At 44.1% G+C, this 24,543-nt stretch overlaps 1 protein-coding gene across 1 annotated transcript in view; it reads right to left on the bottom strand.

Moving 5' to 3' along the window:
- The window catches only part of LOC147851986 (uncharacterized), a 10,786-nt gene extending 1,627 nt beyond the window's left edge, over positions 1–9,159 (bottom strand). Inside the window, exons 1-8 of the mRNA XM_087334225.1 lie at positions 8,682–9,159; positions 3,846–4,079; positions 2,767–2,931; positions 2,467–2,576; positions 2,202–2,313; positions 918–1,073; positions 715–830; positions 442–608 (exon numbers count right to left, since the gene is read on the bottom strand). Coding sequence (XP_087190351.1) covers positions 442–608; positions 715–830; positions 918–1,073; positions 2,202–2,313; positions 2,467–2,576; positions 2,767–2,931; positions 3,846–4,079; positions 8,682–9,095 — 1,474 coding nt within the window. The 5' untranslated portion in view covers positions 9,096–9,159. The remainder of the gene's footprint in view (positions 1–441; positions 609–714; positions 831–917; positions 1,074–2,201; positions 2,314–2,466; positions 2,577–2,766; positions 2,932–3,845; positions 4,080–8,681) is intronic.
- Positions 9,160–24,543: the final 15,384 nt, after the last annotated feature.

The following is a 24,543-nucleotide window of genomic DNA, read 5'->3' as shown; positions in this document are numbered from 1 at the left end:
ACAATGAGAAACACCACGGTTTAGGATCTATATTGTTCTTCAGCATCTAGGTTGACTCTGAATTGTTTGAACTTAACAATTCCATAGGGCAAACACCCTGTAAGAATGCAAGGGAACTAATTGTTGGCTAGGAAAACGGTGATATGAAACTTCCCATTTTCTTTATACATCTAATATCCTAAACTGCATATAGAAGGTGTATTGCAATCAGACAAATACCTACAGAAAAATGTTCATAACGCAATATCTATTATAAATCTCTAAAAGTCTTCTTGAATCCTAGTTGCATCATATCTTTGTTAGATTCCTTCTGAAAGGTGAACGAGGTACTAGGTTGAGAATTAATATACTAAATCCTATATATATCACCTGTGGTCATAGAAAAATGTTTACAGATGATGATGTCAGTGTATAAAATTAGAAACTTTCACAATACCATACCAATAATGACTACATCAGGCTGAGGAATTTGATCTGCAAAATCCTTGTTTATCTTATTCAAATCTCCTTGTATGAAAGTGGCGTTTGTTATGTCATTTCTAGCAGCATTTCGGCGTGCATCAGCAACAGCCTCTGGAACAACTTCATAACCATAAACATGCTTGACTCTACATAGCATTTAGCATATTTACCAGAGACGTTTGAAACAAATTAGCACAATGAAGTTATGGAAATCCTGAATACAAAAGAATAATCTAGCAAGATTCAAACAACCTTTTTGCAAGGGTCAGCCCTATCGTACCAGTCCCACAAAATAGATCGAGTACTACTTCCTTGCCATTTCCTTCCAGGCCAGCTGCTTGTTCTACCAAATCATAAAGAATTTCAGCCTGCCAAAAATTTTAAGGCTACAGTTAGAATCTCCAAGGATTAAATGCTGAATCAAGTTTTTAGAAAAATGCATAGTTCAAGGACACCTGACGAGGATTAGTTTGAAAAAATGAGTTTGCTGATATCTCGAATACTAATCCATTGATGCATTCTGTGATTGTTGAGCTTCCATACAAAACATGTTCTTCTTCCCCAGCAGCAGTATTTCCAATACTCGAATTAATGTTGTTTACAATGCTAACCTGCAAATTATATGAAGCCATGTGCATAGATTCTGAGATTTGATTTGCTATAGTTGGATGTTCTCAACAATATAAAACAAACAGCTATTCAAACGTTTTACTTAACATTCACCCCGTCTTATTGTAATGCTCAACTATCTATACTAAGAGTGCAGGTTTGTGTGAAAATTATTCAAAAACATGCAAAGAAATGTGTCGCTGATTGTATAATAGTGAAAAACACGTATTATGAGAGAGCTATATAGCAATGTGAGTGCAAATGGCTAGACATATTGGTTGGAATGCAGATGTCTCTCCAGCCTAGATTTATCTACAGAACCCTTGGATGTCTACGAGACAAACACATAAATATTCTAAAATATCAATATTCCCAGATTAAGTCACACAGTTGAAAAACTACAGTATCATGCATGATACATAACTTTGAATGCCAGATAGCCACCCATTCATATAGTAGGTAGTGCCACCAATCCAAGTTTCTACCACATCTATAAATTTGATGGTCTCTCAGCTGTAAAAGAAAATAGGCAGATGGCATGGAAAAGTGGAGAAAAACAACCCAGTCCAAGAAAGACAATCAGAAATCTCAGAATGTCCTGATTGGAGGACCAATTAATATCATTATTTGATAAGGATCTCCATCCTATTCAACATAACCTGAAGCAAAAAAAAAATGTAAGAAACTCTTGAGTGATTCGTGTTGACTGTAGCTCTATTAAATTCCATTGGCCACTGCCAGACCCCCATATCATGATGATATACCCCACCAGATTTCCTTCCACACACTTTTAGAAGACTCACTTTAGGAAAACCTGTGAAAATCACATCATCCAGAAACTAGTATACAGATATGGATGCTTCTCTGGAAATATAAATTCTTATACTTTTAGAAGACTCGTTTTAGGAAACCAGTGAAAATCACATTATCCAGAAACTAGAATACAGATATGGATGCTTCTCTGGAAATATAAATTCTTACACTTTTAGAAGACTCATTTTAGGAAAACCTATGAAAATCACATCATCCAGAAACTAGAAGACAGATAAGGATGCTTCTCTGGGTATATAAAAAATACATATTTGAAAATGGTGAAGAAAGACATGGACACACCACTACTTTGAACTTACCACATCATGCACTCCAGCTACCAGCTCATTTACTAAAGGCTGTAGGAGCATAGGTTCATATGCTGAAGTCACAAAATTCACCATGAGCTGGATATCACCTGTTTCAGGTTCTCTATACCAATCAATCATTAAGCTGTTACTGAAAATAATCTGTTGAAAGTAACTTTCCACATTATTTTTGAGGTCTTTATGTTGTTTTCTTTCCTGGTATAAGTGGGACATAAAAACCCAAAAAACAGCAAGGAGTAGGCAACAAAGAGTATACCTGCCAGATCGTATAACGAGATGTTTCAGAAAACCCTGATGTGTATGTGTGTCATATGGTGGGAGCTCCTGTGTACGAGTACTGCAATAATGTTGAACTATCTCAAGAACCTGCAAGAAGTATATCTTCATAACTTGCAACTTTCTTCTTGCAAATTTTAATACCAACTTTGGAATGAACTGCCAATCTTCTTAGAGATAACAAAACACACCCAGCTGGAAAAAAAATCCCTTCTGTAGAAAAATATATGCATAGAGTTATTTTCACTCTGTGTAGCATTAGGTACAGCTGTTAAAGAACCTTATTAGCAGAGTCTTGTTGCAACAAGCACTTATTGATGGAGAGAACTTTATCAAAGCGTCCTGGTGCGTGTAGCCCTAAAGCAAATCCGTTCTCGTTAGATTGTACTGCACTGTCAAATTCATCTCTTGGTGTCCATTTCTTTGTGCCATAAGAGAACTCCATCTGTAATATGTGTGTAGTGAATAGAAGATAAGATGAGATAAAACTTTATTGTAATGGCTCAATGTTTAAAAATCTAGAAAGCAAGTGTGTCAAGTTTGATCATTCATATTTTCTCACCACCTAACCTATGACTATGCTCCTGTTGCTACTGGCTATTTAGCACATGTTTTTGGATACATGGACCATCTCAGTTGCTGATACAGAATTAGGACAAATTTTACAAGACCTTACACTCCAAAGTGGAGCATCAGCAAGAAACAGATGGACTTTTAAAGCCTCAAGAGCAATGATGAACGAAAGAATTTAACAGGTAATGGACACAAGTAGTGTGAATATTGTGAAGAAAACTTTGAATGCTAAAATTAGTCCCGAGGAGAGATTAGAATTTGTAAGGAGTGCCCCTACTAGAGACTGTTTGGATACTAATCAGATGTGATACATCTCAAAGTGGCTGAGATGCCTTCCATATATCCATGTATCTCATGAAAATTGGATCCTAAAGTGTGTTTGTTGGGTATACAAAGATTAGACAACCTAATATATGTTACTTTTGAACTACTACAGAGAAACATGTAGGTAGCAGTATCAGTTTAGATGAGTTGAACAAGTGATAAGAATCCAACATGGCTAAAGTAAATGACAATGTAGGGGCTGAAATTTACATCAAGAGCAATGTTCTACAGTGAAATTAAACCCAAGGGGCTGCTCAAAGAGCAAACAATCCATTACAATGGTCAAGCGAGATTTATATAATATTGAATCAGCAAGTATGGATAGTTCAAAACCAAACAACGGGAAGACATTATAGTTTATGCAAACTAAATTATTTAAATAATTGCCAAGAATTTAAACTTTATGATTCATTTTACAAACATGCTGTGAATCTTAAAATTCAGCCCCATGAAGGTTCATACCTTGTTACGATAATGAAATGGAGATTTGCATCCTATAATCCCCTTCATAAAGCTCCCAGAGTCACTCCCAAATCTTCCAAGCCTTGAAATTAAATCAAAGACTTGTTGTTCTTTGGCTTCAAGTTGTGCGTCATACGCCAAATTCTGCATTTTACAACCTCCACAATCTGCTGCATGTTCACATGGAGCAACAACAGCATTGTGGTGAGGTGAAAGTGTTTCTATTTTGATTGCCTGTCAAGATTTTGATACCATCTTCTCTCTCTCTCTCTCTCTCTCTCTCTCTCTCTCTCTCTCTATTTTAGTTTTACTTTTGATGAATGGCTAAATACCCCATTTTTGTTGTGAAACAATTGTCTCATGGACCAATTTTGTCTTAGAATACATTAATATATCTTTCTTTCTCTCTCTCCGAAGACAAAAGTTACAATATATCTAACTTGAGAATCTCACATGTGCTGAAAACCAGATTCCCTTGTCTCTTTTTATCTTATTTACTTGTATATTTACTGAGTGATATTTACTTTATTTTGATTTGTTCTTCTCAAAGACAAGACAACACTTAAGATGTAATCTATTGTTTGGTCTTATAGGCCATTTTGGCCTCTTAAAAGACATTAATATATCTTTCTTTCTTCAAGAATCAAGAAGCAAGCATTGTTTCTTAACTAATCAAAGCAAATGTTGAGAATAAATCTAGCCTCGAGGCAAATGAAGATGCAATCATGACAAAATGGAAATATTTCCTCATTAAGAAGACAACAAAAGAAAATTTCGATGAAGTTTGTGCAACCAAATCTACTTCTAAGAATGTGTTAGATGCCAAAGAGCTATATGAAAGAGAAAAACAAAAGAAAAATGTTACTATTAGAGGGATGTAAGAAGAAACATCAAAGAATGCACTCACCCTTGCTAAGAACATCGCAAAATTCTTTGAAGATCACTTTGCTATGTGTGATGTTATGGTATGTGGAGCACACATTGTTGGTGATTGAGAAATGTTCTGACATGTCTTCTAGCCTCTAGAGGAGGAAGTGTAGTTAATTATGTATTGGTGAAAGAATGTGATGCATTCATAGTGAATACATTCAGTATTGGCTGATTGTCACCTACCTCGGACCACAAGCCTTCATACTTGCACATTGCAAACAAAAATTCACACATTTACTAATGCATTACAGTACAAACGGAAAAGCGGTGCACTATGGTCACTATGCAATTTTATGCAACCTCACTATGGAAAATCTAATATATATGCAAATGAGGTAGAGGGATATGTCATGAACCTCTCCCTTAGTAAAGATGCGAAAACAAATTGGGAGAGATTGAAGGATGCCATTCTCAAGGTACGGTATCAACATTTTAGCGTGTGTGCAAGTGGACATTGGGTGCTTAGTTTCCTATGCAATGCTTGGTCTGATGAAGAATGTGAGGCTCATCTCAAAATGTTCAAGCTTGCAAAAGATAAAGATGAGAAAGCCCTAACAGTGTATTGAAGAATGGTGAGGAGGATGAAAAGGCAATACTATCAAATGCAAAAGAAAAAAATATGCCAATGTTTAAAATCTAACCAAAGTTAGCATGGAGACAACTTAAGGGGAAAAAGGAAGATAGAATTAATGAATTCACCAATGAAAAGATGGAACAATATGTACGTAAGCTTTATATGCATGACATGATAATGCCTATGACATTGAGTATTGAAACACCATATAAGGCATGTGTATCTATTAAAGATGTTAATAGAGGGGCAAAAACGATGTCTAATGGCAAAGCGGCATATGCAAGTGTAATGACAAATGAGCTCTTGAAATGAACAAGATCACAAACTCGTCAATGAATAGCAACTATGATGAACCAAGCTATGAAGCAAGGTTTCCCAGAAGATTGGCTCATGAATTGGATTAAACCAATTTATAAAGGGGCTATAAAAAGTTGGTATCCAACAATCGAACTATCGTGGTTAGTTTAGTTATGGCCAAGTTATATAGCCCTATCATGGAGCAAAAGATTAGCTCATGGGCTGAACATCATCACAAACGAGCATTTGGTCAAGTAAGCCTTAGACCAAAACATTCAATTATTGTGGAGGAAAGTTGACTTCAAGGGGAAACACTATATTGTTGTTCTATGGACTTTAAGAAAGCCTTTGACACTATAGCAAGGAGTGAACTTTGGAAAAGAATTATAGAGATTGGAATGCCATTAGCATATAGAGCAGTTGTAGCATGATTGAGTTAGGTGCCAAATGAAAATGTATAGAGGTTTCACAAAGTATTTTTTGAGCAACATGGTGGTCAAGCAAGGCGCCCTCTCCCTCCCACATTCTTTGGTCTATGCATTGATAGAAGAAATAGTAAACGAGGCGGCAAAAGAAGAAGGATTGGATGGTCCAAAACTCAATGCATGAGCTAATTTTTGTACTCCTATATGTTGACCATGTTGTTTTATTCTCATATAACTTGGATGATATGCAACACTTCCTTAATATCTTGGAAATATTATGTCTTGGAAATATTATGTCAAATCAACAGGCTAATTGTTGACATAGACAAAAACAAAAATGATGGCAATAAAGGCAATATAGCTAAGATACTACCCCGCATTTATATGTGATGATGAGAGAGAGAAAAAAGATAGAGAAGAGAAGAGGCAGAGAAAAGAATACTTCAATATAGTATTAAGAAAGAATACAATCCTCTTAGACTCCAAAAGTAACAACCCCAAATAATTACTTCAATATACTATTCGTAAAATAGTCTTTCCTTCTTCTCTCTTTCTTCTACTAATCATCTTCTCACTTATTCTAATCTTCTTATTCTTCCTTACTTCTTGTAGATCTTCTATTCTTCTTTCTCCTTTGTAACTATTCTATTCCCCATTTGTCTCTCCCAATCGCTAAGAATACCCTCATACTTATAGGTTTTTAGTTGTGTTATTCTTGCTTTTTCTTTAAATTTTCTTTTCTTTAACATATCCTCGAGTTTGTGCGGTGCGTTTTTCATATCATTATTTCTAGTTTGCATCCAAATTTGTCATATAAGAAAGCTCCCTTTGTCAGCTTTCTTACGAATCTTTTCTTTTGAAATTTGGATAAGAGATGAAGTTATGAGCTTTTTTCTTTACCTTGCTTTTTCCCTGCGTTTTTCTTCTTTTCTACTTTTTCTACTTTTGAAAAACGCCTTTAACTTTATATCTCTTCAATTTCATTCATCTTTTAACTCTTGAACCTTTCATATTGTGCTCTATTCTTTTATACCTTCGCATCCAATGTATTTGTCATAGTCTTTTCCTACGAGCAAAAATCGACTTCACAATATGCAAGGGAGAACTAATACAAGTGCAAAGCTTCAAATATCTTGGTATTAATGTCCCATCGACAAATAGGTGGAATGTATGCTATGAGTCTCGACTTCAAACGGGTTGGAAAGTTATTATATGTTCAAGAATCAATAAAACCAAAGTGATACTTGAGGACAAGAAGTGAGATTGATGTTATTCAATGTTATGGTGGTTCAAATGTTGCTTTATGGAGTGAAGGCTTGGGGTGTTACTATCTCCAAAAACATTGTCTTATAAAGTTTGTACAAGTTAAGAAACAAATGGCATACACCCTCCTCCTCCTTAAGAGGTGATCACTACGCATTGAGATCATGGCCATGGAAAGGGTTGTTGAATGCATACTTAAGGTTCAAAAAGGCCCCTCATAACAGCTTTCTAGATTTGCATAGGAATCAAGCAAAAAGATCCAAAAGACACAAAAGAATAACTTTGTGTTTTGGTTAGATGCAAGATATGGAAAAATGGTTTGGTAGATGGGATGCAACACACTTGCTTCATGATGCATCACTACATTCCTCTGTAAATGAGCCATTTTCACAATGCCAATATATCATAACATGGTACAAATGTGGAGGCTCACGCTTCACACATTACACGACACATGTTGCACCTAACTACAAAACCATATTCTTCGTGAAACAAGAAAACCATACACTCGATACATGCTAAAGCCCATCCCATTGTTTGCCATTTAGACCATTGCTTCCATGCGACTTAGCTCACATGCATTGCAATGTGAGACGGGGCGTCGGGGCACAAGTGATGACAGTGGTTGACTATGCACACTTTGCCCTAAACAAGTTCGAGAGTCTGAGTACCACATTTTGATACAATACTCTACCTTTGATCATATTTGACCACGCTTTCCACACATCTTTGACCAAACCCAATCTTTGCACGAATTCCTCATAACCACAATGTGCACTCTTGATTGCAACATTTATTGGTAAAGTTCTTGAACATCAAGAGTTGCTACTCACTTTCAAATGTATTATGTGAGTCTAAGTATCACATTTTGATACAATGCTCTACCTTTGATCATATTCGACCACGCTTTCCACACATCTTTGACCACACCCAATCTTTGCACTAATTCCTCTCACAGCCACAATGCGCACTCTCGATTGCAACATTCATTGGTAAAGTTATTGAACATCGAGTGTCGCTACTCACTTTTAGATGTATTATGTGAAATGTAATAATTTGGTCTCATAGGTTATATTTGACCTCTGAAGATGATAATAGAATCTATCTATCTATCTTTCTCAGCCTAATAACCCATAAACCCTAAAAAACACTTAAACTCTTAATCCAATTCTACTTGAAATAAGAGCTCGTGAAAAAAGAAAAAATACAAGAGCTAGATAAGAGTTCCTTCAATAAAAATAATAACCCAAATAACAAAATTTACTCTCTAAACCAAAACAGTAACTATATAAGAAGCAAAGCTAAATGGAATTAATTAAATAGAAAATAAATATTTAAAATGTGTACCTCTGCAAAGCTTCCTTTCTTCTTGGTTATTAAGGCAATCAATCTCTCCCCTGGTAGAGCTCTGTCACAGAGCACAACAAAGCCAGTGTCCACTGTCTTGCAAACACCTTTCCCTTTGAAAGCAAGGCTTTCGCAAAGCATCTCCAGTCTCTGTCCTTTTTTAGGGAAAACAAAAACCTTCTTCCGAGGCTTCATGTCTCCATTGACAGTTTCATGATTAGTATCATCAGAAGAAGAAGGAAAATGAAGAGGAGCCACTTCTTCGCCTTCTGCAACTTCTGTTGCTGCTGCTGCTGATATGAGAGGTTTAAGGTTTACCGCAGTTTGGCAAGGCGCGAGGGTTAAAGAAGAGAAAGGTTTTGCAAAGAGAAGGAAACGAGGTAGAGTGCGAGTAGGGCATTGCACGAACACCATAGCCAGCCAGCTCGCTGTCTGTCTGTCTGTCTGTCTCGGAACACAGAGTCCGCGCAGTTTATCTCCTTCGTCTTCTTCTTCTTCTTCTTCTTCTTCCATTGTGCTCTCTACATATGAAAATGCCCACTCTTTTGTATATATTTACAAAAATGGCCACTCTTTTCTACCCCTATTTGTAAATGGCTTCTGATAGAGTCCTTTTTTGAGTGGCATCAAGTGACATACTTCATCTCTCTCTCTCTCTCTCTCTCTCTCTCTCTCTCTCTCTCTCTCTCTCTCTCTCTCTCTTCACTTCCTCTCTCAACGGCTCTTTCTGTCGCCGTCACTGTCTACAGCCGTCATCGTAGTCGTCGTTGCTAACATCGTCGTTGTCTGCATGTCGTCGTCATCGTCTGTCGTTGTCGCCGCCGTCTGTCGTTGCAACCGTCATTTGTCGCCGCCACCGTCGAATGTCGTTGTAACCGCCGTCTGTCGTCCTTTCGGTTTTGGTTTGTGGCACAGTTGCCGTTGTCGACCGTCGTTGTCACCTACACCTCTTACAACGTTGTCGGTTACATAGACGAGAGAGTACAAATGTGCTTCTACACTTGTACCTAGCGCGCAAGACATCGATACTCGGCTAAGTTTTTCTGTCCTTTTTCTTTCTTTTATCTTTTGAATTACAACATGACTTCTCGATGAAACCATAAGGAAACACACGACGAAATTATAAGTAAGGAAGAATTTTTAGATGTCCTTAACCGGTTAGTTTAAATGGAAAAATGGGCAAAAGAGATTGAAGCTGAAAAACAAAAAGATAAGGAAGAAAAAGAACTACTTATTGCTGAAATAGCGAAACTTAAGGAAGACAACATGAACCTTCAAAAACAAGTTAAGGACCTTGAGACATCTAGGGAAGATGGTGAAATATCTTCCCTAGAGGATATTAAGGACGAGATAAAAAAGGTTAAGGAAGAGGTTAAAAGCGATATGGAATTAATGTAGTAAAACGTAATATTACAACGGAACTAAAGGATGAAAATATTGTAAACACCACCCTTGAGGAGGAAAAAATGTGTCAAGCTCGACGCTTAAACGTAAGAGTTACTGGGCTCAAGGAAGGGGCATCTCCTGACAAAGATGCACAAACATTAGGGAAGATGTTGGGGTACGAAGCCCTACCAATCACTAAAACTTGGAGAGTAGGATGTGACACCACTAGGAAAAGAGCTTTAGTCCTTAAGTTTAAGGACTCAGAATCTAGGATCACCTTTTTTAAAAAGAGACCAATTCTTTGAGGATTGGGCGAGGACCCTATCTACCTCGATGAAGACTTGACCAAGATGCAAATTGAACATCGTAAAACTTGTATGCCACGAGTCATACAAGCTCGTAAAGAGGGGCACCATGCTTTTTACCGAGACGGGCGTGTGATAATTAATGATAGTGCCGCCAATTGACGGCGTGTGGCCCATGTGATAGACAATAAACTTAGGATGACCTTATGGAATTGTAATGGTGCACTTTGGACACACCTTGGCCGTCTAGAGGACATTTTGAAGGTATCTGATATACTTTTTTTAGTAGAAACACATCAGAGTCCAAATCGAGGACTGCCACGAGTTGACGGTTTTCGTTGGGAATCTGTCTTTAGACAAGCATCACGTCGACACACTACTAGAGGTTCTGGAGGGGTTGTGATATTATTTCGGAGAGAGATACATAATAGGATAGAAATACTAAAGAAAGACCCAGAAGCCCATTTTATGTGGGTGAAAATCCTCACTAGCAAGGATCAGGTGATATTTATCATCATTTGTTACTTCCCCCCGAAAGGATCCCGATATAATACGGCTGGAGAGGCGAGTATAGTTGATGAAGGAACACCACATGGGCCTTCTCCATACAAACCTTTATCGGATGACATAATCTGATATTCTTCTCAAGGGGAAGTCTTCCTTGTAGGGGATTTTAATGCGAGAACCCAATCCCGACAATGCACAATATTTCAGATGGATAGAAACTTAGAAATGGTGAATGCCGACCCTTTAGCCTTAGACATAACACGTACATCAAAAGATCAAGGTGCGGACGCCACAAGCTTTGGCCATCATCTACTTGAACTTGGAAGCTGACACCAGATGATAATGTATAATGGCTTAGCCAAGTGGCCAAGCTCGGAAGAGCTCACATGTTTCCCATATGGAGGAGGGGAAAGCATAGCTGATTACCTAATAGGACGTCCTGAAGCTACCCACATGGTTAACTCCTTCCGAGTGGCCCCATGCCCCATTGGTGCAGACCATAGCTTCCTATACTTTGAGCTAAAATGTGACATCTCCCACGCCACCAACTCTAGTCAACCAACCCATCACACCATAATACATTTCACGCATGAGGTCGCTGACATCTATTCTCGACATGTACAAGCCCATCTCTCCTCTTTTGATTCTTCCTTGCCTTTAGAGAACCTCACTACATAACACACACATCCTTCACTCAACAGCAACTAGTAGCTTCCCATGCACGAAAGGTTCCAATCATAGTAGAATAGGGTCTATGCCACAGAACAAGTGGTATGATGAGGATTGTAGAGAGTTGTATAGACAACTTAAGGTGTCGCAACTTAGTGGTACTATTTCCTCAGTACAGGCTCGCAAAGAGATGCGCAAGATGACACGTCGTAAAAGATGAGCTTGGGAAGCATCTCAATATTGGGAACTCTACCATATGTTCATGAGTAGGGACTGCACCCTTGCATGGAAGAGACAACGAGAACCGAGACCACAAACACCCATCGAGGATCCCAATATTTGGCACACATATATTGAGAGACTCTACCATGTCCCGAACCAACCACCCATTCCAATGCCTTCCACACCTCGACCTACCATGGGGACACTTTTCACGACCTCTAGGGTCACGAAGGTCATAAAAAAATTACAACATAGGAAATCCATGGACCACACAGGATTGCGAGCCGAGCACATCATATATGCTTGAGAGTGCCTAGCCCCCCTTCTCACTCTAATCTTCAACCGTGCCCTCGCCGAGGGTTTTCCACCACAATGGGCCATGAACACAGTGGCCCCTATACATAAAGGAGGGGACCCAATGGACCCAAATACATATAGGACCATTATGATAGTTCATACACTCGCTAAACTATATGGTGTAGTAATGGAAGCAGAGCTCAGCGGTTATATGGAAACTTTAAGTCTTCGCGCACCTGAGCAGGCTGGCTTTAGACGAGCCTTCTCCACTATTGACCATATCTTCACACTTAGGTGCTTAATTGACCAGACAAAGGCTCGTAAGAAGAAACTATATTGTTGCTTTGTGAACTTATGCAAAGCCTTTGACATGGTTCCTAGGGAGAGGTTGTTTGATAGACTTAAGAGCTTGGAGATACCAAATGACATTATCTGGGCCATTTATGCCTTATATGAGCAAGTCTTTGGGTGCGTACAATGCCCAGGTGGCCTATTTGATTGTTTCACTAGCATCATTGGTGTAAAACAAGGATGCCCCTTATCACCAACTCTTTTTGGGATCTACATTGATGAGATCACTAATTTTATTGCTCGAAAGGGAGGCACGGGAGTAGTTATTGGGGATACTCAAGTTAGTCTCTTACTCTACGCAGACGACATTGTCTTGCTCTCAGAGTCGGAACACGACCTACAAAAGCATCTTAATGCCCTAGATGACTTTTGTACACAACGAGGACTGGTAGTGAATCTAACGAAAACTAAAGTCCTTATCTTTCATACATCGTCCCGAGTTAGGAGTAAATGTCACCTAACCCTCTCTCATAAACTAGTTAAGGTAGTGGGATCATATGTATACTTGGGAGTCACTTTTAGTGCTCACTTGGGTAAACTCTTGATGACCCAGGCAACCAAAGATAGGCTAACGAGAGGGTATGCATCCCTCTCACTCTTAGAGAGACAATGCCACCAGGCATACTTTCAAGAGCCACGAACTAAGGGATGGCTCTTCGACTCATTAGTGACCCTTTCCCTCATGTATGCATCAGTAGTATGGGCTCCATGTCTACCATCCTTCATGTGGACGCAATTAGAGAGACCTTTGATGATGATGTTATCACATCAACTCCGAAGCAAATCGACAGTACCGCATGACATTATTAGAGCAGAGTTTAGTCTACCCCCGATGTTAGTAGAAGCACTCTTTCAAATGGTAGTTTTTATTCATCGGATACATAGCCAACCACAAGATAGGATATCTTGTCGAGCCTTTGAGGCATCCCGATCCCTACATGCATCTGGAGACACTAGCTCTTGGTATAGCATTGTGGTGAGTTGGTTACTTGCAAACGGCATAGACATTAATAACCTACCTCCCCTTAAGTACAACCATGGGACTGATCAAACTCTAATCTCTCATGAAGATCGTAATAAAGTGATACGCCAAGAAATATGGCAAATTTACACTCGATATAAATGGATCACCCCACAAGAGCCACTCTCATCTAAAATGTTGTACTATAAGGAACATTTCTTGCACTTCTCTAAGTTAGGTTTTATTACATGACCAACATATCTAGATACATTCTTATCAAATGTGTGAAAGATTGCTTGCGGAAGCGTTAGAAAGAACAATACAGAGAGAGAGAGAGAGTACGCGGGAGAGACAGAGAGTGAGAGAGCAAAACACACTATTTTCCAAGATTATATTAATACTCTGTGCTCTGTATCTACAACGCGCTCATCAGCGCTATTTATACAAGTCCACACGGGACTGTTAGAAGTACGGTGTACTTCAATGCTCACACGAGCATCTGACACTAACTACGAGACTATAACTGCCTAGTAGTCTAACCTATACTAGGCTTCCGGTTACGGATTGGATCCGGCATATCGGCTCCTCTTGCTTACCGGTCCTTACTGCTTACCGGCTCAGGCTTATTCAGCCGATCCGGCTCCAGTTGAGCTTGCCGCTCAACACTCCCCCTCAAGCTCAACCTGAGGTAGGGTCGTAGTGTCAACCTTTGTGGCATCCGGTTCTTCCAACCGACTTCTCCTGGTGTCGCTTCGCCTTGCTCGCGCTCCTTGTCCGGTCCGGTTCCGTTTGCCGCGACCCCTTTGGTTCTGCGCGCCTCGACCTTCGGCATGTCTACTCAATAGGCCCATCTCAGCTCCTTCACTGCTATGACTCCGGCGCTTGCCGATCTGTCGGTTCCACCGCGATGGCATCGACTTCCGCTGCATTCGTGTCTCCTTGGCCTTTCGTTGATCCGACTCATCCGGATCCGTCTGTTGATCCGAATCGGTTGTCTCCGACTCGTTCCAGCTCTTGTCCGAATCGGTATCCTCCGATTCGATTTTCAGCTTCAGGCCTCTCACCACATCGGACCACGTCTGGGTCTTGGCCTTCTCCATGCTTCCCTTGGCTTCTTCAGCCGGTTCACTGACTTCCTTCGTCGACTCGGCTTCATTTTTCTTCTTGTCTCCACCTCTACTGGTTCTTCTCTTACCTACGGGTTCAACAGTTTTGCCTTTGCCTGTTTCGGTAGTGTCTTTGCCCTTGTGTCTCCCCCTCAAGTGCGGCACGTCGAGATGCTGAACACCAAGCATTTTGGTAAAGTGTTGCAACTTGTCCGACCCGAGCGGCTTGGTGAAGATGTCGGCAACTTGCCGATCCGTGTGAACATACCGTAGTTCAACTTCACCGCTCAGGACCCGCTCACACACGAAGTGATAATGCACTTCTATGTGCTTTGTGCGAGCATGGAACACAGGGTTCTTGGCCAGCTGCATGCTGCTAAGGTTATCGCAGTAGATCAGGATCGGGGCCGGTACCTCGATCCGCAGGTCTTGTAGTAGTCGCCGAAGCCAAATGGCTTCGCAGGTGGCAACGATCGCGCCCCGGTATTCAGCCTCAGTGCTGGATAGAGCCATTGTTGGCTGCTTTTTGCTGCTCCACGCAACAACCGCGCTCCCAAGAGAAAACATAAAGCCGGAGGCTGAGCGACGATCCGTTGCGTCGCCAGCCCAGTCGGCATCCGTGTAGCCGACAAGCTCTTCGGTTATACCTTGCCAGTATAAGAGCCCCCGGTCCTTAGTGCCGCTTACATACCTTAGTATTCGTTGCGCGCACTGAAGATGCTCCACGGTCGGCTTCTGCATGAATTGGCTTACCACTCCGACCGGATAGCTAATGTCGGGTCGGGTGATGGTCAAGTAGATCAGGCTTCCGACTATTTGTCGAAACCGTTTCTCATCACAAGCTGGTTCGGAGTTGGGACGGATCTTCTGATTCCGGTCCAGGGGTGTGGAGACAGGTCGGCATTCCGTCATGCCGAACTTGTACATCATATTCAACACATAATGGCGTTGAGAAAGCAATATGCCGTTGGGGGTGCGGATCACCTCGATCCCCAAAAAATAATGAAGGTCCCCCAAGTCCTTCATATCAAATGCGTCCGACAACTGGGACTTGACGCGATTGATTTCTGGAAGACCTGTGCCAGTGATGACTAAATCATCAACATAGAGTAAGATACACACCAAACCGTTTGAGCCTTGACGGATGAACAGGGAAGAGTCTAACTTAGAGGCAACAAACCCCATCTTTCGCAACCGGTGCGTGATCTTAGCATTCCAAGCACGGGGGGCTTGCTTCAAGCCGTACAACGACTTCCTCAGCCAGCATACCGCCGACTTGTTCATCTCCGACTGAAATCCGGGGGGCGGAGTCATAAAGACTTCTTCTTCAAGATCTCCTTGAAGGAAGGCATTCTTCACATCCATCTGATGAAGATGCCACCCCCTTGCCGCAGCAACCGCCAGTACCACACGAACCGTCGTCATCTTCGCTACAGGGGCGAAGGTCTCGTCGTAGTCGATTCCGTGGGTCTGCGCATATCCCTTCGCCACTAACCGGGCCTTGTACCGGTTAACTGTACCGTCGGCATTGTACTTTACCTTGTACACCCACTTGCATCCAATCGGTTTACAGTGACGGGGAGGGTCTGTCGAATACAAGTGTATAATGGACGTATTCACACTATCCCTTTGTATAGATCAAGTTTGGGCCATTTGTGTAATTAGCATAAATGGTAGTTGCCCTAAGTTTGTCACTATATAAAGTGACCTAGTAACCTTTTTGTAAGGTTGGTTGTATTATTGTTTCTATCGAATAGAAAGACTCTTTTTCTGCCTCTCTCTCTCTCTCGCTCTCTATCTCTGTGCACGACCTACGATTCTGTCATACGCAGGTACTCAACCTCAATCGAATGCTATTTGATCTTCCGCATTGACGGCCGATGTCTGCAACATCTGGTATCAGAGCCTGCACAGTATTCGGTCCTTCATCCCGCTGTCGGCCGTCGTCTCAGCCTGCACAACATTCAGTTTCTTGCGTCATTCGAAGAAGAGAGAAGAAGAAGAAAAACGAGGCTTGCATCTCATCGCGTTAGATCATCTTCGCTTGGAGTAAGCCAGCCGGTTGTACTCTGTTCCTTGTGATCGTAACCGCTCGAGGTGAAATCCCCTTGTGCAACATCGACACGATCGTGCTCCACTCGGTTAAACGGCATCTGAAGAGGTCATCAAACGCCGCTCGCCGCTCAGTGTGACCACTCGGTGCAGATCGGTCTCAAGACAACAACCCAAATTCGTGCTTCATCCGGCTGATCGACATTCGGGAGGATCAGTTGGATCCGTCTCTCTCGTCGCTGCAGTCACCCGAAGCAGAATCGGTCCAGACAATCGGTTTCAATAATCGGTATTTGGCATACATATTCGGAAGCGAACCGGGCTCACTCCGACTCGGCAACATTCGGGAAGACCAGTCGGTTCTGTCCCTCAAGTTACCGGAGTCAATTCGAGCAAGTTCAACAATACATATATCCGAAGCCGAACCGACTCGGGTTCAAATCCGACTAGAACGATATCGGGTGAGCCAACCGGCTGCACTCCAACAAGGTTCGTAGTCAACTCCGAACCGAGCTTCGTCAACCGAAACCAAATTTGATGGCATCAACATCCGGCTCGTCAGAAATGAGTCTACGAAAGTTCGATGGATCGAACTTCAACTTCTGGAAGGAGCAAATGCAGGACTATCTCATAGTCAAGGGGCAAATCGATCCCATCGAAAATGAAGAACCTCCAGAAGGATACAAACCAATTGAGTGGCAGAAGCTGGACAGAATCGTCCGCGCCACGATTCGGATGCACCTATCGGAATCGGTATACTTTACGGTGCAATCGTGTACGACAGCATTCGAACTGTGGAAAACACTGTCGGACACTTACGAAAAGAAGGTCGCTGCAACAAAGATGTTTCTAATCCGGCGCCTCTACAACTTGCGGATGAAAGAATCAGATTCGGTTCAAGCACACCTCAATGAGTACGAAAGCATAAGCTCCCAAATCTCATCTCAGGGGACGGCAATCGAGGATGAACTCAGAGCAATGATACTCATGAGCAGCCTTCCCTCATCATGGGAAACTTTCGTCACAACCGTGTGCAACGCGTCAACCACGGCTGTTAAATACTCCGAAGTCACGAGCGCAATCCTGACCGAAGCAGCTCGGAGAAAGTCTTTCGCCAAAGACTCAACAGACGACGCTTATGTAGTACAAGGTTCGACAGAACGATCGAACATACGAGGAAGAGATTCCTCACGGCAGCCGAACAATCAGCGAAGACGGAGCCAGTCACGGGATAATCGAATCTGCAACTATTGCAAGAAACCCGGACACATCAAAGCCGACTGTCGCGCACTCAAGAACAAGAACGACAAGTCTCAGAAATCAGACAAGAAGAGTGGCCGGCATGAGGAGATCAATTACGTCAGCTTCTCAGCTGATGTGCTACCAAACGACCCGAATATACTATCCATCGAAAATCCAGTCGGATCAGAAGTTCTGCTCACGACTGAAGAATCGAGCACATGGCTCTTAGATTCGGGCGCGTCATTTCACGTGACTCCTCATCGATCCCAATTTCGGCAATATACGATCCGTCACTCCGACTCAGTTCGAGTCGGCAACTCGCAACACTGTGACATCATTGGAATCGGCACAGTAGAGCTCAACCTTGCAGGTGGCTCTACACTTGTACTTCACAATGTCTGACATGTACCCGAGCTCTCAAGGCCATTGATCTCAGTCGGACAACTAGATGAAGACGGCATTCGTGCCGGTTTTTCTTCGGGAGGGTGGACACTCCACAGGGGGAACCTCCTGCTTGCTAGAGGACCCAAGATACACTCACTGTATCCGTTACATGTTACGCTCAGAGAGGGTAACCTGTTTTTGGTGGATATTCCTGTGTCATCACTATGGCACAGAAGACTAGGACACCTCAGCAAGGCCGGCATTACGCACCTATCTAGAGCCGGATACATCCCTAAACTCTCCTTCTCGGACCATCAATTCTGCGAACATTGCCAGTATGGCAAACAAGCAACCGCATCACACCCGACATCAGCACCAAGAGAAACGAGACCTCTCGATTTAGTCCACTCGGACGTCTGTGGCCCAATGCCGCATCAGTCTCTCGGCGGTGCCTCTTACTTCGTCAGTTTTATTGACGATTCGACTCGAAAGGTGTGGGCTTATCCAATTCGCACCAAAGATCGTGTTTTCTCGATCTTCTCCGATTGGCTCGCTATGGTAGAAAATCAAACTGACCGAAAACTGAAATGCTTTCGGACCGACAATGGGGGAGAGTTCAAATCAGAAGAATTCGTCAAATTCTGCCGACAACGCGGCATCCGACGTGAATTTACGGCACCACACAGTCCGGAGCAAAACGGGATTGCAGAACGCATGAATCGGACAATCCAAGAACGGATAGTTTCCATGCTCCAACACTCCGGACTGTCGGATGGCTTCTGGGCAGAGGCTCTACTCACGGCAGTACACATAATCAATATGTCGCCAAGCAGACCTCTAGGACTTCAAATTCCTCAAGAACTATGGATCGGCAGTAAGCCGAATTACGACAAGCTGAGGATCTTCGGATGCGAGGCATACGCCCTTATTCCGAAAGATGATCACCGAAAACTTGCACCTCGGTCCAGGAAATGCATTTTCCTTGGATATGGATCAGACGGCGAAATGGGATACCGACTCTGGGACCCCGAACGCAGACAAATCGTTCGAAGTTCGGACGTTGTGTTCAACGAGTCGGCTATGAATCCATCAGTCGAAAAACCGATCGAAGTCCGAAGGGTAACATTTTCCGATGTGCCGACCCTTCAAGAAGGCCCCGCTCTTAACACACGGTCAGCTTCACGGGTAGCTGAACCTTACACCACCGACTCGGACAACTCTGACTCGGCACAGCAGAATAATTCGCTTTCGGACCATCCGACCTCGATACCCGATGCGACCAGTCCAATCATACCTCGACGATCCGAGAGACTGTCGCAACCTCCGGAGAGGTATTCTCCTGGAATTTTCTTCACCGACGCCGGCGAACCGACGTCTTACGAAGAAGGATCGACATCTGTCGATTCAGCCACCTGGCATCTGGCGATGGAGTCGGAAATGCACTCCATTCGGGCAAACAAGACTTGGGATCTGGTCGAACTACCTAAGAATCGACGTGCTCTTCCTTGCAAGTGGGTTTATCGACTAAAAGAGACGTCTGATTCGACCACCCCAAAGTACAAGGCCAGATTAGTTGCGAAGGGCTTCCGACAAGAATATGGCGTCGACTTCGACGAGATTTTTTCACCAGTGGTGAAAATGACAACCCTTCGTTTTCTACTCGGCGTAGTGGCAGCCGACAACTTGGAGCTGATTCAGCTAGATGTCAAAACAGCCTTCCTCCATGGTGATCTTGAAGAGGAAATTTATATGGAGCAGCCAAAAGGCTTCGTGGCAACTGGCCAAGAACATCTAGTCTGCCGACTCAGGAAGAGTCTATACGGCCTCAAACAGGCACCGCGACAATGGTACAAGAAGTTCGACGACTTCATCCAATCGATCGGCTTCTCAAAAAGCGATGAGGACCATTGTCTTTTTACCAACACAACTCAAGATGGATCACCCATCTTCCTCATCATCTACGTGGACGACATGCTAATTTCTGGACGCCACGCGGGCGAACTTGCCGATCTCATTCGGCAACTGCGGTTGAAGTTTGCCATGAAGGACCTTGGTCCGGCACGACACATACTCGGCATGAAGATTAGTCGGCATCGCGACAAACGACATCTTTTTTTGTCTCAGACCGACTATATCGGACGTGTCTTGGAACGCTTCAACATGCAATCAGCCAAATCTGCTTCAACCCCGCTCCCCATGAATCTTCGGCTCTCTCAGCGAGACTGCCCGACATCCGGTCCGGAGGGGGAAGATATGAAGTCGGTACCGTATGCACCGGCAGTCGGCTCCCTTATGTACCTGATGGTCGCGACACGGCCTGATATCTCTCATGCCGTAGGAGTCGTTAGCAGATTTATGCACAATCCTGGCCGATCGCATTGGAACGCAGTCAAGCATGTGTTCAAATATCTGGCTGGCACAAAAGATCACGACATTCTTTTCGGTCCGAACTCAACCTCAGGCGTAGTCGGTTACACCGACTCGGACTTCGCCGGCTGTATAGACAGTCGGAAATCAACAACCGGATACTGCTTCAAATTCGGCAATGGAGCAATTTCGTGGAAGTCGAAACTTCAGGAGTGCACAGCGACCTCAACGACCGAAGCAGAATATGTAGCTGCGTCCGACGCTGCAAAAGAAGCTTTGTGGCTCGGCCGGCTGGCGCACACGTTTCGACAAGTCGACCATGACTCGGCCCCAGTTGTCTATAGCGACAGTCAAGGTGCTGTTGCCTTGTCGAGAAATCCGGTTCACCACAACGCCTCCAAACATATCGACGTTCGATATCACTTCGTTCGGGACTGCGTCATTTCAAGGAAAATCGGTCTAGAGAAAATATCCACAACCGACAATGTCGCAGATGGAATGACCAAGTGTCTTTCGGCAGACCGCTTTCGGTCCCTTCGGCATCAGATGGGCGTAACGACAAACCAGTCCGGTTAGAGCCGGACACAGCGCAGGATGGTTTCAGACAACCGACATCAGTTCCTTAATGATCGGCTTCAACTCTTCCGACCCGACCAGTTCGGTCTTCTGCCTTCGGACCCTGCCGACTCGAACACAACTGATATGTCCGAGAACCTAGGTTTATACCTGTAATCTTAGATAACCCATGTATACGCCCATTACGGGGGAGTGTCGAATACAAGTGTATAATGGACGTATTCACACTATCCCTTTGTATAGATCAAGTTTGGGCCATTTGTGTAATTAGCATAAATGGTAGTTGCCCTAAGTTTGTCACTATATAAAGTGACCTAGTAACCTTTTTGTAAGGTTGGTTGTATTATTGTTTCTATCGAATAGAAAGACTCTTTTTGTGCCTCTCTCTCTCTCTCTCGCTCTCTATCTCTGTGCACGACCTACGATTCTGTCATACGCAGGTACTCAACCTCAATCGAATGCTATTTGATCTTCCGCATTGACGGCCGATGTCTGCAACAGGGTCAACCAGGTCCCAAGTTCCGTTGGCATCCAGTGCCCGCATTTCATCCTCCATAGCGGCACGCCAATTTGCATCCTTTGCCGCTTCTGCGTAGCTCTCCGGCTCACGCACTTCCGCGACCTTGGTCATGTACGCATAATGATGCGCCATGTACTCGTTATACCCGTACCGTTTAACGGGATCCTTCTGGCGGGTGGACCGGCGTAACTCACCATTACCCGGTATAAGTCCCTTCTTGGCCGGTTCGGTCTTCGTTCCCGAAGATCTGCCCATGTCCTTGTCGAAGTCAGATACGCACCGATCCGACTCACCATTGCCGGTCTCGAATTCCGGCATCTTTTGCTTCCCTTTCTCTTTGCGTGTGAACCGTCTCCTCGGTTCCTTGCGCGGGGAGAGCACGACAGAGTCTCCACTACTCGTCGTCTCATCATCCAACTGTTTGGACTAATCCAATCTCTCATTCGGTTCACTTAACCGGAACGATTCCGGACTCTCATCTTGAGTCCCAACTTCATCTTTCTCTACTTCGGCCGGTTCGGGCTCACTAGCCCCATCCTCCGACATCGGGTCGGGATCAGAAGTCGAAGTCGATAAGGAATACCACGATGCCGATTCATCAAACTCGACATCTCAGCTGACTCGGACCTGCTTCGTCCGGGGGTTATAACATTTATACCCCTTTTGCTCTTGAGCATAGCCGACTAGGATGCATTTTTCCGATTTTGCATCCAGCTTTCTCCGCTTCTCATCCGGCACATGTACATAGGCTATGATGCCGAATATCCGGAGGTGTCTCTAATTCGTCTTGCGCCCGAAATACAGCTCGTGAGCTGACACCTTGTCCCCGATCCGGTTCTGGATGTAAACGGTCGTTTGGACCACCTCTGCCCAGTAGGATTTGGGCATGCTCTTTTCTTCCAGCATTGCCCTATCCGCGTCAATCAGCGACCGATTCTTCCTTTCGGCCACACCGTTCTGTTGCGGTGTGTATCTGCAGCTAAATTCTCGCCGAATTCCTTTTTGTTGCAGATAGTTGTTGAATTGGCCGGAAAAGTACTCTTTTCTGCCATCCGACCGTAGGCATTTGATCTTCCTCTCTGATTCCCGTTCCACCATCTTCTGGAGGCTCCGGAAACACTCAAAGACTTCGCTCTTCCGCTCAATGAGGTAGATCCACGTATGCCGCGTGTGGTCGTCGATGAAGGAGATGAAATATCGACTCCCGCCAATGCTAACATTTTGTGCCGGTCCCCACACATCCGAATGGATAAGATCAAGCTTGTTACGGCTTCGATTTCTTTCAGTGGGGAATGGAAGCCAGTGTTGCTTCCCGAGTTGGCAGGCTTCACAAATCTGGGCTCTCCGGCCGCAAAACTTTGGCAAACCGAAAACGACTTGTTCCGTTTGCAAGTCTTGAAGCCTCCGGTAGTTGACGTGGCCGATGCGCTTGTGCCACAGGTCGATATCCAACTCAACCTTCTGTCCTTTGGCGAACAGTGTGGTGCCGACATCATTGGTGTTGAGGATAAACATCCTCCCATCTCTGCGCCCTTGCGCAATAACTTCGCCCTCATCCTCAATGAAGCACCCGAGGTGCGTAAACCGCACCTGCATCCCCTGGTCAACGATCTGTCCGACCGATACCAGGTTCTTCGTGATCGTTGGAACATGTAATACATTCATCAGCTTCCCCTTCTGTCCAACGTGACTCAAAGGGACTTCTCTGATGTACACGATCGGGTGGGGAGTGTCGTCTCCGGTTTCGACAACTCCCGGTTGATCCGGCTTCTCCAAAAAGGAGAACCACTCCCCGTGGCTCGTCATGTGGTTTGATGCGCTGGAATCAACGTACCACACTTCCTCCGATTTGGAAGTGGTCTTCTTCATTGAGTTTGCCTTGTGCTTCATCACCAAGGCTGGCCCCTTACCGTTCTTGGATCCTCCCGATCCGTTTGCATAGTGCGAGCTTTGTCGACCTTCCTTACCGGACTTGCCGGATACGGATTTGTCCGAATCGGCACGCTTTCTCCTGCACTCGCTTTCCCTGTGGCCCTTTTTGCCACAGTACCAGCATTCCGTAGCGGGTTTGTCTTGTCGGCCTCCGGCACCACCTTGACTCCCCCTACTTGTGGAAGTCTCGGAACTGTTGTGGGCACGCTCACTGTGCCCTCGTTCCTGCTCTTGCCGGCCACCTCCATTGTGTGCCGAGCTGCCTCATCCACCACGCCCGCGGAACCGATCCGCTCCCGTGTACAGCATCCGGTTGTCTGGGGATGCACTGGTAGATGCACCGACGTGGTTCTCCTCTACAAGGAGCATCGACTGTAAGTCGAAAAATGAGGGCATATTCTCCCTTGTACAAACCGCAATCCGGAAAGCTCCGAACTTGGACGCCAGGCCTCCAAGACAGACCTGCACCATCTCGTCTTCCTCTACGGTGACATTAATAGAGGCAAGCGAGTCACAGATCCCTTTGATCTGGTCTATGTAATCTGCCACCAACATGTTCTTCTATCGAACATTGCTCAACTTCTGTCTGAGTTGTAGCTTCCGGGCAGTGGTGCTTGCAGCGAAGACCTTTTTCAAGTTTCCCCAAGCATCCTTCGGTGTCTTGGCGTCACGGATATGGCTGAGCAGCTGGTCACCGACACTGGACGCGAAGTAGTACATCACCCTGCTTGCCTCCTGTTCCCACACTGGGAAGTCCTTGTGTGTCATCTCCAGTGCTGAGTCGTTCACTCCGTTGACATAACTCCAGTAGCCATGCCCAAGCAGGTACTGGTGCATCTTGTATGACCAAGATGCGTAGTTGGTTCTGTCGAGCTTCTCCACCGGGAGTGACATAGCCATACCTCTCTCCATTTCTCCTTTTGTGTCTGTTTTCCGATCTGTTAGGGTTTCCTTCACAAGCGTAGATGTCTGCAGCAGAGGTTCT

This window comes from Azolla caroliniana, unplaced genomic scaffold, assembly GCF_043228905.1.
Source record: "Azolla caroliniana isolate FFs.n. ecotype wild unplaced genomic scaffold, voAzoCaro1.0.p SCAF_18, whole genome shotgun sequence".
NCBI classification, from domain to species: domain Eukaryota; kingdom Viridiplantae; phylum Streptophyta; class Polypodiopsida; order Salviniales; family Salviniaceae; genus Azolla; species Azolla caroliniana.
Note: the sequence above shows the minus strand (reverse complement) of the source record. Positions and strands in the feature narration are given on the sequence as shown.